Here is a 15,433-nt window from a genome sequence, read left to right on the forward strand (position 1 = left end):
GTCATGGTGATATGAGGCAGGAGATCAAGAGGGATGGTGCAGTGAGGATTTTAATGAAGATGAGGCCAGGTAGATGGTAGGGGAACTGGAGCAGGACCACCAAGCTACCTTTGGGAGAAGAGAGTCAGGAACATTTTCCAAGGGAAGTTACATCTAATCTGAGTCCTCAAAGATCAGGAAATTGGAAATGAAGAGAGACGTTTCCAGAAAAAAAGAGACACATGCGAAGGGATTGGAAGAGAGGGAAATACATTTCTCAAGTTTGCTATAGTAACCAATAATCTCCAAAATATCAGATGTTTACAACGCACAATGTATCTCCCTCATCATAAATGTAAGTTGTGAATTATCCATGCCTCTGCTCCATCTTCTTTTTCATTCGTGACATAGGCTGGAGTAGCACCAGTATTTCTCTCAAGAATTTGGAACAGGTCAGAAAGTTTAGAGCTGGGCACTGGTGGCTCAGGCTATAATCCAAACTACTCAAGAGACTGAGATCTAAGGATTGTAGTTTGAAGTCAGCCTGGGCAGGAAAATCTCTAGGACTCTTATCTCCAATTAACCACCAGAAAAACAGAGTGGAGCTGTGGCTGAAAATGATAGGGCGCTAGCCTTGTGCTAAAAGCTCCGGGCCAGCATTCAGGCCCTGAGTTCAAGCCCAGTTACTGACCAAAAAAAAAAAAAAAAAAAAAAAAAAGGAAAAAAAGAAAGAAATTTTAGAGTGCTAGAGCCAAATGGACACATTAAAAGCAGGAGAAGTATCAAAAGAAGTAGAAAGAGGGAAAGCTGCTTTCAATGGAAGAACTGAGATGAGATTCCCAGAGGGGAGTAGAGAAAGGAGAATATTCCATCACCTGAGTTGAAAATGGCTGCCTTAATTCTCCACTATCCTCCTGGTTCCTGACTCCACTCCTCTTATGGGGAGTGCTGCTACTTGTCCTTGATTCATGTGACACCCTGTGTCTTTACCATCCATCCATTCTTCTGTTAGTCTGTGAGGGGGTTCCTTTGACTTGTACTTCAAAGAATCTTGACTAAGATACTTATCTCCAGGATAAGTGTAGTGGACAGCAACTCAGAGGGGCGAAACTTCACCAGCCACAGGGCTGAAGATGCTGCCTTACAGCTTACCTAGTGACAATGGTTCTTACCCATATGGAGCAAGCAGGGACTGAAAGCCACAAGTGTCAGGAAATCTCTGGGCTGAGATTTGACTTGAGGAAAACAAAAAATGACTTTTCCTAGAAATTATCTTATTTTCCTGGTGTCGTTATGAAATTTTCAACCACTAGGAATATCTTGGAACCTGAATGCAGAGAGGAAGGGCATGGGGTTGAGGGATAGCAGAAGCAAACAGTAGCCCTACAGCCTAGCCTAGTGGAAGTGTGTTCTAGCACGTGCACCGCAGACAGCCTGGATTCTAGAGACCAGGTCTGGCATAGTTACATGATTTATACTTAATCTAGCTGGGCCTCCACATTGTAGAGTTATCGCTCATCTCCAGATCAAAGAAGTATTTGATATTATGTGGAACAGCACAATGCCTTCTTTATAATATACATGCATCAAATTCTCTTATTGGGGGTTCATAGCATGGGTTTTGGTATCAAAGACTGTAATTCCAGAGACTCTGTACCAGCTATATGATCTTTCTTAAGTTGCTTCACCTCTCCAAGCCTCATCTGTCAATGCTGATAATCCCACTTTGCAGAATTGTTATCCTTGCTGTAAATTAGTGTATTGCTTTGTGCCTACAAAAGACTCTATGAGTGGAAGCTGGGGTTTTGTTGTTGTTTAATGTTAGCAGATACATCTGATTCTATTTCAAGGCACAAGGGGACAATGAGGAAGGAGTTGGGGAGGGAGGAGTTTACTTTGTTTCTTCTTGGTCTCCACTACACACCCCAGAGCTTTCAGTATGATCCAATGTATGAGAACGGGGGCTGGGAATATGGCCTAGTGGTAAAGTGCTGGCCTCGTATACATGAAGCCCTGGGTTCGATTCCTCAGCACCACATATATAGAAAAAAGCTGGAAGTGGCACTGTGGCTCAAGAGGTAGCGTGCTAGCCTTGAGCAAAAAAGAAGCCAGGGACAGTGCTCAGACCCTGAGTCCATGCCCCAGAACTGGCAACAAAAACAAAACAAATAAAGAAATGTGTGAGAACAAACCCAGCAAAAGCTAGCTTTGTCTCAAGTCCATAGGAGCATGCAATGTCACGCTTACATGCAGCTGTCTTTTGCTCTCTGAGAATTGTTCTAATGAGACCCAAATCCTGGAAACACCATCAGATAATGTCTTGGCAGCTCAAATTCTCTCATTTGTCTCGAACAGACATTGAGCCTGTTGGCATACGTTAGCTCATTTCCTCTTCCTACATATACCCTGGGAGCAAGGTGTTTGTTATGTGTGCTTTAAGTGCCCTTGTCCCCTAGACTGGAAAAACAGATTTTTGAAAATTAAGTTTTCTACCTTTGGTCATACTGTTACAAGTGGCAGAGGCAGGAGTTAACCTAGATAGCTGACTGCAAAGCACTGAAAAAAGCACTGTAAATCCCAATAGATATCTGATAGTGGAGACAACCACTAAGTGCCAATGGGAGTATTCAAAAATCTGGTGAACCAGAGCAGGACAACTCTAAATTTCTTCAGTTTACCCAGAATAGCTTGAAATTTAAATCTTACATATTGTTTATTTCTGAAATTTTCTGTTTAATGTTTTTAGACTTTAGTTGGCCATGGGTCACTGAAACTGAAATCAGGTATATGGCAAGACTGAATAACACTAATTATATGTAACTCAAAACACACTGTCATAAGCACAACCTCACTAACAGTAACCTACTATGAACTAGGTATTCCATGAGCTTTATTTTATTCTTCCAAAATAGTTACCTTAGGTTCAACAAACAACTGTTGTGTGTGTGTCCTAGGCACTGGGATCTTTTACACTCATTTTACAATATAGCTCTGAGCTTAAGTCACTCACTAAGCTCTGAATCTAGATCAAGACCTATCCTTGGTACAACCTCTGTTCTACTCAACCTGCTTTTTCCATGTGTGAGCACATAACTATATTAGGGAGATTGCCTCTGTGCTACCAGAAGACATCCATTTGAGGCTGGCTTTGACCAAGTCCCTCTGCAGCAACCTCATATCCCTGAGCAGTCTACTCTCCCCCAAAGGGCTGCATTTTGTTGCTACCTACTCTATGAAAGCATTCTCACAGCATAATGCATACAAAAGTTATTGCATATTATTCTGTAAGAAATCGCCCTTGGGTTTCAGTGTTAATTCATACAGACAACAAAGCATTGAATCTCCAAGTTAAGAACAATACTGGCTTTTTTCCAAACCCCTCTTAAAAGTGAAGAACTTTGTGGAAACCCCTTTGTGGCTGCCTCCCATGGCCTGATGGGAACATCCTCTTGCCTGGGTGCTATAGGAGTCAAAAACACTAAGAGCAGTCACCAGCCAAGGGGAAGGTATCACTGATAAGTGGGGCTGATGCATTGTAATTAATGGTAATAAAACAGATACCTAATAAGAGAGAAGTGTCAAGCCAAGAATCCCTATTCCTAGATAGTGTTTCTGACAGGTAATGGAAAGAAGAGGTGTAAAGTCACTTCTTACAGGAAACCTGACCTATCTGTTACATACAGGTGAATCGCTAAAGTTAACTAAGGAAATGCAACTAAAGACAGCACCACCAGAAAAATTAAAATACTTTTTTAAAAGCTTTCTTTCCTGACACTTATGGAAACTTGTAACACTGTAGGAAGTTAAAGTAGGAAGTTTTAAGAGCCAATTTCCATCTGTAGCTTCTTGAGCCCTAGGGAAACTCCAACACTGTGCTTTCCTAGTTGAAGGAAGGACTCCAGCCTTTTTAAGATTTCCCCTATAAGGAAGAGGAGGATAAGAAGGGGGTGGGGGGATCAGAAGAAAAGAGGAGGAAATGAGCCCTTCTCCTATTGGCCTGGTCACTCCCCAGTTGTTGCTGTCAGTCAAGCCCCATTGGCCATTCAGGCATCCATTCAAACCCATCCAGGGCCCCCTGACACTCCTGGGAAAACAGGCTATGGAGAAAGGCTAGTATCTATCCTTGAAGAATGTTGGCCTCCGATCCCATCTGGCAGCCTTTCGCATCCCGGGGCCGTGTGAGTGTCTGCGGAACTCCTCACGCTCAGGTTCCCATTCTCTGACCTGTTCTAGGTGGGTCGGTACTGGGGAGCACAGTGAGGTGAGCCGGAGTACCCTCGGGGCGTGGTCTCCCTCTACTGCTAGGTCTGGAGGAAACCGAACCAACCCACCCGCCACCCCGAACTCCGGGACCTGCCGCGTGGGGGCGCTCGCGCGCGGACCCGGCCGCAGGCAGGACCCGGGACACACAGCTACTCCACTGTTCTGCGGAAAAAACAACAATCCTGCGGCCGGCCGACTAGGCGGCTTCCTGAGCCCGGCCCGCCGCGCCCGCGCCCCGACTCCCGAGGGAGGGGATCCCGGGACGGAGCGCGGCGCCGGCTCTGCGCTGGAACCGCGGGAGGGCCCCGAAGGCCACGAGCTGAGCCAGGCGTCGCCGAAAGGCGGCCAGGCACCCCCGGGCCTGTGTGCCCATCTGAAACCCCGCCTGGTCCTGACACCTACAGGGCTGCCTGGCCACCGTGCCGGGACCTCACAGCGGGTCCCGAGCCCCAGCGTTCGCCCTTTTCGTTCGAACAAGATCTCCCGTGGGGCTGAGGCCCCCAAACCGTTTTCTTTCCAGGGGCCTCCAGGCTGCTGCGTGGGGCGCCTAGGCGGCCGCGGTGCCCCCAGCGATCCGTGCTGCTCTGGCCCGTGGGGATCCGATGACCGTGTCAGCCACGTGGGGCGCGGACGAGGCCACGCTCCGTCCCTTTTCCAGATTGTGTCTTCCGGGACCTAGCGCTCGGCAACCTGGTCCGGGTTCGGAGCGCCGCGGACGCCTCTTGGGGAATTTGCGTGAGCCCCGTGCTCCCTCCCGACCTGCCCGAATGTTGATCGACAGAGAAAAACACTAAATGAGGAGACTGGCAAATCCCCGCGGGTGCCCACGCCGTGCGACCTCCGCTGGAGCAGGTGGTGAGGGCGCCCGGAGCCGCGCGAAGGCGCACGGGCGCCGCTGGCCCGCTTTCAACGAAACGCGCCACCGGCCCCAAGGCGGGCCCGGGCCCGGGTGCGGCGGGGGAGAGCGCGCCCGGAGGACGCCCCGCAGCCCCGCCCGCAGCCGCGGGACGGCCGAGAGCCCCCACCTGGGCCGAGACGCCCCGGAGCTCCGCGCCCGCCCGGGCTGAGGAGCTGCGCCGCGGAGGGCCGGAGACTGGCGGCGGCGCGGCTGGAGTCTTCCCTGGGGGATTTCTGCAACATTTATAGGCTGGAAAAAAATAAAGACTAAACACTCATAACACACACACACACACACACACACACACACACACACACACACACAGATTCTCTAGTTTTGCACTGAAAGCCTACTCCCTTCTCCCCCAAAAGGGTTCGGGTTTGCCTGGAATGGAGGCCTATAGTTGGCAATAGTCAGCAAGCACCTCTTTCCTCTAGATCACTCCGTTCTTCACCAAGGGACCCAGCTACAGCGAGACAAGCCTTTGAGAGACTGCTGCGGTGGGCACGATGTGTGCCCCAGTCAGAGGTGGCCCACGGGCTGCCCAGTTGCAGACATAAAGACCTCAGACCGCCTTGCCCAATAGTCCCTGTCAACGTGGAGATGACTGGGCGCACCCACCCACCCACCCCTGCTACCGCCTTCCAGAAAGGCTGATTCTCCCAGGGGACTTCCAGCGCAGCTTGGAGCACTAACCGACATTTCAATGAAGCCCACACGTCCACAGGTTGGAAAGAGTTTTCTCTCTCTACCCCCCCCCTTCCTCCCCACGGAACTGCTCCAGTTTGCATTTGCTGTAACGTCGAGTGCAAGCTTCTTGAGTGTGCTAGGATTCTGGAGATTGCTGCGGAGTTGTCCCCAAGGCACCTGGCACCCGCAGGCCTGACAAGCAGCTGCTAGAAGCGCTGGAACTGGTGACTAAGATTGTCTAGGGGTCAAGCTGGCGTCTATCAAATCCCCACCCAGACACTTAACAAGTGTTGTCCTGAGGCTGACTGGGAGGGAGGGAGCAGGCAGAGAGCGACTGGGGAGCCTGAGGAGCCCTTAGCTGTGTTCTCAAGCTTCCAAGGCAGGCATCCGGCTGTCCCAGCTGCCAAGAGTTTCTCGCCCAGACCTGCTAGAAACGGTTTCCTACAAACAGGGGAGGGACGTAACTGGTGGCCGAAGGACACATACCGGTCCAGGCAGCAACCATGTTCCAGGTTTTCTGTGCTTGCTCAGTGATGACTTATCCTATGGTATACTCTGTCTCACCCAGAGCAGGAGATTCCTCCTCTGTTTTGCTCTGCCTAGTGTTGAGTTGCTGCCTGGAGGATCCAGAGGAATGCGAAGGTGGCAAGGACTAGGAAGGATATGAAATCTGGTGCTGCAGAAGATGTGCCAGATCTGCCCGAGCTGAGCATTAGCAGGACTCAGTTCTGGGGGAGTCCAGTCTGAAAGCTCCTAGGAGCCAAGAAGGACATATTCGTGGTGAACACTGGGGCTGAGGTTATAGCTTTTCTTAAACCCATCGCATCTTAGAGCCAGCAAGGACTTGAGAACCCACCCATACATTTAATAGTAGGAAAACAAAATGAAGAAGGGCAGTTAGGAGGTGGGCAGTCCACACCACACTGACCAAAGTGCCCCCTTGCCATATTACCTAGCCCAAACTGGGGCCAGCCTGCCAGCCTTTCAATTGTGTGGCTGGGGTGAGGTCGTGGAAAGAGTAGGTTGCCCTTTGTCAGCAAGCTGGGATCTGAAGATCGCTAGTCTGGGGTAAATGTTCCGTCGCCCCCCACTCTCTCCCCCCCCCCACACCGGGTCTTCCAAGGATCCTCATATCTAACATAGGACCAACTCCTGTGTGGCAGCACACAGGACTCTGGATATGGTAGCCTGGATGCATCTGGGCCCTTCACAAAGATGCCATCTAGAGTTCGGCAGGGAGCTGTCCTCTAGGTCCTGGCTTAGAGCCAGCTTTGACAGCCCTGTGGCTTCAATGCCAGAAAGTTGATCCAGAGGAGCTAATATTTAGGGGAGTCCTGTTTGCAACACCCCAAAGGACTTTCAGCATGTTGGATCAGAGGGAAATCCTGCTAGATATGATGTGTGTGTGTGTGTGTGTGTGTGTGTGTGTGTGTGCCTTGCTAATAGATATCAAGAAAAGCAAAGGTCCAAACCAAATCTCTGGACTCCAGTTCCAGAGTTCCTATCACAAACTCCCTTAAATCATAAAGGGATGAGAACGAGATTAATGTAGCCCAGACTCAGATTCCATAGTCCTAGGCAGATAGAGTTCTGATCTGTGTTGGCTGAGGTGCTGGCATTGTGAATAGTACTATAAGTTCCCTGACTGAAACAGCTGTTCGGGGAGAGGAGAAACGGAAGTGAAAAGGCAAGTCGGGAAGAGGCTAAGCCGGGACTTTACAAAACCGAAGCAATCGCTGGAAGATCTCCGGCCCCCCACCCCCAGAAGAACCCCAGTTCTTCTATCTCCTCCACTTTTGTCCTTCCAGAAAACCAGCACCATGTTTCACACGGTAACAGGAAAAATGGGACACCCCTTTATAGACCCTCATTCTGAACTCAGGGCCATGGTTCTCAGGCTGAAGCGACCAGGAGCTTGAGTCCAGGCTAGAGAGCAGATCGTGCCTCCATTCCCCCCGGCACCATCCTAGAAGCCCTGCCTTCGACTCCCGTGGGCACTCTGCGAGTCTGCGCCGTCCCTCCGTTCTGCACTGGAGACGCCTTCCCTTAGAGGCCACTCGGAACTGCAGGGAGCTTCTTGGGCCGTGGGACCCGTGGGGTTAAATCTGAGTCCCGCCCGAGGAGCAGCTGAGCCTGCGGAGTAGGGGCGGTACCGGCCCGAGCAGCCGGCCGACCCGCCCGGGAGAGACAGGAAAGGCGGGATCCTCCGGGAAGTTGATTCTCGGGCGTCCGATTGCAGCCACTGCCAAGCCCCCCCACTTCTCGCCCCAACTCCCCTCTCTTCTCCGCCCCCCCCCCCATTCCGTCTGAAGTTTAGCACACGGTGTGGCGTTATTAGCAGGAAAAGCCAAAGATCTGAGCGGCGCCTGAGCAAGTCCAGTCTCCATCCCAGTGGCCCGCCCCGGCGTGGAACTGGGACCGCGGGAGGGACGCGGTGACCTGGCTGCGGCGGAGGCACCCGGCGAGGCCGGGGCCGGGCTGCAGCGCCGCCCCCCACGAATGGCTGCCTGAAATCTTCCCTTTGGAGGCACCTTTTGCCTCGTTCCCTCCCTTTCCTGCCAGACACCCCCTGAAACGTCCCCCTCCATCCTCTCTCTTCTTCCCTCCCCATCTTGGACCTCCTCTTCACGCGCCCCCACTCCGCCCCCTCTCCAGTGTCGTCGTCGCCCTCCTCCTCCTCCTCCTCCTCCTCCTCCTCCTCCTCCTCCTCCTCCTCCTCCTCCTCCTCCTCCTCCTCCTCCTCCCCCCCCTCCTCCTCCTCCCCCTCCCCCTCCTCCCTCTTCTTCCTCTCTCCCCCCCCTTGCTCTATGGCCGTCCGCCCCGTCAATCACCACCATCGCCGGCCCCTCCCCGGCCCCTCTCCACCTCCCAGATCTGCGGAGCGCCTTGCGCTCCCGGCTCGGGCTGCCCTCCGCTTTGCGCGGAGCGGGGCGATCTGTCAGCAGAGCCGGCCGGGGGGAGCCGCCGGCCCGCCGGGGCTCGGGTTACCCGTGACTGACAGCGTCTCCATGGCGAATAATTTGACTCGACTATTGTCTGGCGCGGGCAGGCCCCGGGTCAGATAACCAGACCAATCAGGGCTCGGGCCGCCGCGCCTCATGCCCGCTTAGAATAATATTATTAAAAAAGCTGCGAGCGAGCTAGACGGGAGGGAGAGCTAGCGAGCGGCGGGCGAGGGAGCGGCGGGCGGGCGCGGAGCATGCGGAGCGGCGCCCCAGGCGGCCCCCGGGCTTGGGCGAGGGCGCGGGCCGGGCGCGCCGGCGGCGGGGGCGCAGAGCGGCGTGGGACCCCCGGCCGGCTCAAGGACGCACGGCAGTGACTCGGGCCCCGCCGGGAGCCAGAGCCCGGCCCGGGGACCTGCCCCGCCCGCCTCTCGGCCGGGACGGCGGGGAGGCGCCCATGCGGGACCGCGCGGCGCGGTGAGGGTGCGCGCCGGCGGGCGGGGGCTCAGCGGGCACCATGTCCATGCTGCCCACCTTCGGCTTCACGCAGGAGCAAGTGGCGTGCGTGTGCGAGGTGCTGCAGCAGGGCGGCAACATCGAGCGGCTGGGTCGCTTCTTGTGGTCGCTGCCCGCCTGCGAGCACCTCCACAAGAACGAAAGCGTGCTCAAGGCCAAGGCCGTGGTGGCCTTCCATCGGGGGAACTTCCGCGAGCTCTACAAGATCCTGGAGAGCCACCAGTTCTCGCCACACAACCATGCCAAGCTGCAGCAGCTGTGGCTCAAGGCGCACTACATCGAGGCTGAGAAACTGCGCGGCCGGCCCCTGGGTGCGGTGGGCAAGTACCGGGTGCGCCGCAAGTTCCCGCTGCCGCGCTCCATCTGGGACGGCGAGGAGACCAGCTACTGCTTCAAGGAGAAGAGCCGCAGCGTGCTGCGCGAGTGGTACGCGCACAACCCCTACCCGTCCCCACGTGAGAAGCGCGAGCTGGCCGAGGCCACCGGCCTCACCACCACGCAGGTCAGCAACTGGTTCAAGAACCGGAGGCAGCGAGACCGAGCGGCCGAGGCCAAGGAAAGGTACGAGTAAGTAGAGCTTCGGCGCCGGCTTCCCCGGGCGTGCGAGGGAGAGGGGCGAAAGGGGGGGGGGGTGTCTGTCTGTCCATCCCCAGGAGAGGTTTAATCTGGATCCTCTAGTTTCAGCTCCAGCCCAGCTACAAGCCTAGTCTAACCCACACCGATGTTTCGATTTTCCTAAAGACCCAGCGGGCAGGGATTTGTCTAAAGCGGGCAAAATCATGCGGGAAGTTGGTAACCGTATTCTCTGGTTGGTTGTCCGCCACAGTGGAGAAACAGCAAACTTCCGGCCTGAATCTCCTGCAAAGTAGGCACATCAGGCCAAGCGCGATCTTGCCGCTGAACACGGAGGATAGTTCGATTGAAGACGAGTTTGGGGCTCTGGCCGAAGTTGAGGGTTTCTGGTTGGTTGTGCGTCCACCAGGTTTCTCTGCTTTACTAAACCTGCAGGCCAACGTACTGATGAGGGGTCAGACTGCAGGTGGAAATTCACTAGTGTGGCCTAGATGGAGAAAGGCCTGGACAAGAAATTTCCTAGTCTGGATAGGAGAGTTGAGAGCCAGCCCTTCACCCTGCATGGAAAGGAGTTATTGGTGAAGGTAGGGGAGGAAGTTGTCAGCTCTGGAAGAGAAGGCAAAATGTGCCCACTCTTCTGTCTTAATGAACCCTGAAGTATCTTGTATCCTAGCTTGCTGGGCCCTTGACCTCTCTTTTCTCCAGCCCTGCCCTCTTAGGTGGGTAGATCGATAAATCAGGAAAAAAGCTGAGATGGGAAAACGGGTTGAGAGTTGTAAGTCCTCAGGGAAATCAGGTCTTCCTGAACTAGCCAAAATTGGTTCTAGTGACTTGCCTGCCCTATAGCCCTTTGGAACTCTCAAATCTCCTCTGGGGAATGGAAAAGAGTTCTATTATGGAAACAAAAATCTAGCTATGGGTAACTGCAAACAGGACACCTGGGTTTTGTGGAGTGGAGTGTCTTCAGTCTAGAGTTTGAATGATCCGGGTTGAGGTTGGGAATAGAGCAGATGAAGGGGATAATGCAGATTGGACATCTGAGACCTTGAGCGTGGAGTGTCCACAGTGGTAATAAGGCCATTCACGGCTTCAAGCCATGGGAATTTTCTCCAAAGAAAAGCCTTTGGTTAGAAAGTGGGACGGTCTACCCAGGATTTTAAATCCTCATACCTGGGATATTATCCATACCAGGGTCTGTTAGCAAAGGCCAGGTTCTCAGTTCTGGGTCCCCTCCACCCACACTGGCATGAGTCTAGACTTCTGAAGAATTTAGTTCTCTGGCCAGGTCCCAGGTGAGAGCTGTAGTTTCTGTTAAGATGGGAAAGGCCAAGGCCACTAATAACAAGCTCTTCCTTTCCTTCTCTCTTCTCTCAGCGGCTATCCATGCCCTAGCTGAAGCATTTACTATGCCACCAGAAAAAGAGGACCCTCCATCCTTAAAGCCTCTTGGGCCCCGCCAAGGAGAATTCTTACAGGGCCTACTTTAGGACATATAAGAGAAAGGGCCCTTAAGCACTTCTGGAGCCTCTCTCAAGCCAGAGGTTTGCTTTAGGCAGAGGGGCGGGGGGTGGGGGAAAGCAAAGGGAAATCAAGGCCTGTGAGATATCTAACTTCGTATGTGTCCCTCAGCCTGGGTCTCCCATCATCCTGTCCCCACTCCTACTCAGCAAATCAAAGAACCTAGAGTGATCTAAAAATCAAGACATCTTCTCTTCGTCTGGGCCTACCCCTCAACTTAGTACTTTACTCTTTTGCTTCTGCTCCTACAAAGAGCAGGAAATGCAGAGAACGGTGGTCCTGAGGTTGAGGAGGGTACCGGTGGTAGTGTAAGGACAGCAACAAGGGAGAAATGGGGGGGGGGGGGGGGGTTGGACATTGTGTTTAGTCTGCCGGAAAGCAGACTAAACGGGGCAGAGAAAAAGGTTGGGAATCGAAAACACTGGAAAGCAATGCAGAAGTTCTGTCTTTCTAGACGGGCGACAGGGTTTGGCTCCCCGCGAAGTTGTCCTGCGTGGCCTCCATTTCTCCGCTGACTTGGCTGTTTTGCTCCTGCACCTGCAGGGAGAACAGCGAGAACTCCAGTTCCAACAGCCACAACCCGCTGGCTTCCTCGCTCAATGGCAGCGGCAAGTCGGTGCTAGGCAGCTCGGAAGACGAGAAGACGCCGTCGGGGACGCCGGACCACTCGTCCTCCAGCCCTGCGCTGTTGCTTAGCCCGCCGCCCCCGGGGCTGCCCTCCCTGCACAGCCTGGGCCACCCTCCCGGGCCCAGCGCCGTGCCCGTGCCCGTGCCCGTGCCGGTACCGGTACCCGTGCCTGGCGGAGGCGGCACGGATCCGCTGCAACACCACCATGGCCTGCAGGACTCCATCCTCAACCCCATGTCGGCCAACCTCGTGGACCTGGGTTCCTAGAATTCTGCCCGCCTCCATAGGCTCGCCACCCGGGGTTGGCGCTGGGGACCTAAGAGAGGCGGTGCTGGAGGGCGCCCCAGGCCGGCGGCCCCACCAGGTACTGAGAGACCCGCTCTGGGGCCGGCAGAACTGCGCGGCGGCCCGGGCAAGGCGGCCCGGCCCGGGCAAAGGGGTCAATTGTGTGTAAGGGTCCTTTCTAGGGATTTATCTCCAACAAGTTGCTTTTGAAATCCTTTAAAGGCCAGGACACCCCTGCCCCCCACCCTCTTGAACATGGCAAGGGAATAAATTATACACCGTTCTTTTTCCTCCTGCCTTCTTTTCTCCCTTTCTGCTTTCCCCTTCTCTTGCTTTACTTACCCCTTTTCTCTTTTTCTTTCCTTCTTTTTCTCTTTGCTTTCCTTTCTTTTCCCTCTCGTTTTTGCTTTCCCTTTTCTGTTCCCTTCTAGATTTATCTAGAGTTATGGATTCTTTCTCCTCTCCCCCTCCTCCCTTCTTCCCCATCTCCTTATCTTTTTCCTAGTGCCCATGGCTTGAATCCTAGCCCGGCCTCTCTTTCCGTACCCTTTATTTGCCCCTTCCCAACCCTCACTTTTTGGGAATGGGGGAGAGAAAAGCAGCCTGTGAGAGCCTTGAACCTAGGCTGTCTCCAGTGGCGCTCCCTCCCGGGGCTCCCGGCCTGGTCAGTGTGAGCTGGGGTGACAGCTTTTCCACCTGCTATCTTAAGGGAACCAGAAAGGATAGTGTCCCCGAAGCCCCTGAAGGATACATGCTGTGATGGCTCTTTCTCCTGTTCTCCTCCCCTCTCCTTTCCTCTGGCCCCCTCTCTCTGGGGCTCCACTGGGCCACTCTCTCCTCTTCATTGTGGCTGCAGTGCTCTGCTGAGCACGCCTCCCACCTCCCCGGGCTGCAGACTTGCCATTTCCCTTATACCCTCATGTGAATGTTCTTGGAGAGATATTTCTGCTTTTATTTTATAATAAAATTAGAAATCATAAATATATATGTATATATGCCACAAGCCCTTGAGCCTGGAGTGAAGCCGAGCCTCATTTGCCCGGGGATGGGTTATTCCTGCAACACTTGGAAAGGTGAAGGAATTGGAAACTATAAAACTTTCTTCAAAGACCTCAGTCCCTGGTCCTGGGGAAACTTCCTGCAGAAGCAAGGAGGGGGCAGCCTGCTTCTCCGGTGCAGATTCCCCACGCAGAGCCCCCGTGGGACTCTGTTCCCCTCCGGGATTGTGCGCAGTGAGGGCGCTGCTTCGTGCGTTTGCAGGCGCAGCGGCTAGGAAACAAATCCACGGAAATGCTCTGTCTGGCAGACTGACTCCTAGGCTGTGGTCTCAGTTCTGGGATCTCCTGGGAATCTGGCCCTGGGGCAGATTCGCCTCCCTCAGCCGCTGCCACTGGGTCCTAGGCCTGAGGCAGTGGTACGTAGGTCTCTAGGCTACAGCACCATGCCTGACGGGAGGAGTCAGGCCACCGGTGTGCGCTCTAGATGGGACCTCCCCAGGTGTCTCCCTCGGAAGGCCAAAGGAGTGATTTAGCTCACAGCATGCTGCAGGTGCTTGCTGGCTTCTCTGACTGTAAATTAATCTACAGCATTGCCTCCCCTGTGGGCCCTCTTTAACCCCCGAGACCAAGCCGGTCCTACCAGATCCGAGGCGGGACTTTGAGGAGGAAATTGAGGCTTTTCGGGCATCAGTTCACCCAAAGACCCTGCCTGATGACCCGACTGGGAGGGGGTGGGTATGAAGCATTTGTTGGCCTTCATTTTAGGGGAGCTCTCCGGACTTTTCCTTTTGGGCAAAATAGCACTTTCCTGATAAATGGGTGAGAAATCAGACACTCTTCTCCCTCCGCGGACTTACTATGTATCAACGATTTCATCTGGCAACACACGGGCAGCTGAATGGCCACCCTGTGGCAAAAGGTTAACCATCTGTGCAGACCTGGGATTGAGAATCGCTGGAAGCTGAGACTCTTCACCGAAGCTGGGGTCCTCCCTCTGGGTCTGTACGCAGTGCCCCTCCACTTGAGCCCACCCCCCAAGAAATATTCCAACCCAGGCGGCTCCTAAGCCTCTCCTAAAGGCTCTGCGTTCAGAAGACAGCTCAGATGTGCCCCAGGAAACTAGTCTGTGCTTGTAGGGCCTGAGCAGCTCAGCTCTGGCTGGTTGGAAGGGTGAAGACGAGCCAACTACTGCCTGAAGGCCACCGCATCAGCTCAGCTCACCAGTGAGTTTGGTGATGCCCCCAGCTGTGCCAGAGCCCACTCTTCCCCATCCATATGCCTGAGGATGAGGCAAACACAGTAAGCTCTTTATCCCATATTGCCCTATACCCCCCCCACACACACACATTTTCAAGGCCACCTCCACAGGAAATGAGGTTGTGTACCAACTGTCATGTGGATACAAGCATACACATTTATTTATTCGATTCCCAATTATTGAGATCTTGTCATGTTCCACAAATGTTGGGTAGTACCAAAACTTCTCACACATAGTGGCCACTTAGAGAAACAGACTCACACACGTTCACACATGCATTCCCAGAAATATTCTCAAAAGCAAACACACAGACCCTCAGTCCTTTGCCACGTGTGTCCGCAGGCACTCTTTGCTACAGATACTTGTGCACAATGGAACCTTTCAGATCATACTTTTTTTGTTGTTGTTGTTGCTCATGGGGCATGAACTCAAGGCCTGGGTGCTGTCTCTGAACTTTTCTGCTCAAGGCTAGTGATCTACCACTTTGAGCCACAGCACCACTTCCAGTTTTCTGGTGGTTATTTGGAGATTAGAGTCTCCCAGACTTTCCTAATGGGAGTTGGAGATTAGAGTCCTCCCAGACTTTCCTAGTGGGAGTTAGATCTCAGCCTCCTGTGAAACTATGATTACAGGCATGAGCCACCAGCACCTGGCTAGAGCACACATCTTGACACACTACTCCTCTCTCCCCAACCCTGAAAAATCCATAGCTAGTTACTGGTGCCTGTCTCTGCCAAAAGGCCTGAGAAACCAGAACCCAGCTCTGAGCCAAGCCTGGAGGGGCCTTCCCTAAGGCCTCCATACCTAGCTGCCTGCCCTCAGGAAAAGAATGATTCACAACCTGAAGAGTTGACTGATCCAAGATCCCAACAAAGTACCCCCCAC

The 15,433-nt window shown here is 53.7% G+C and overlaps 1 protein-coding gene across 2 annotated transcripts; it reads left to right on the forward strand.

Annotated features, from left to right (window-relative positions):
* Nucleotides 1-8,984: 8,984 nt before the first annotated feature.
* Six2 (SIX homeobox 2) lies at nt 8,985-12,575 on the forward strand. Of its 2 annotated transcripts, none has more exons than XM_048353586.1 (2): nt 8,985-9,855; nt 11,923-12,575. In XM_048353586.1, exons 1-2 carry the CDS (start codon nt 9,290-9,292, stop codon nt 12,272-12,274), a joined length of 918 nt encoding a protein of 305 aa, XP_048209543.1. In that variant the 5' UTR covers nt 8,985-9,289; the 3' UTR covers nt 12,275-12,575. The 2 variants fall into 2 exon arrangements, with proteins under 2 accessions (XP_048209543.1, XP_048209544.1); XM_048353587.1 differs by having other exon boundaries at nt 8,991-9,849.
* Nucleotides 12,576-15,433: the final 2,858 nt, after the last annotated feature.

The sequence above is a fragment of the Perognathus longimembris genome, chromosome 8 (genome assembly GCF_023159225.1).
Source record: "Perognathus longimembris pacificus isolate PPM17 chromosome 8, ASM2315922v1, whole genome shotgun sequence".
Classification (NCBI taxonomy): Eukaryota; Metazoa; Chordata; class Mammalia; order Rodentia; family Heteromyidae; genus Perognathus; species Perognathus longimembris.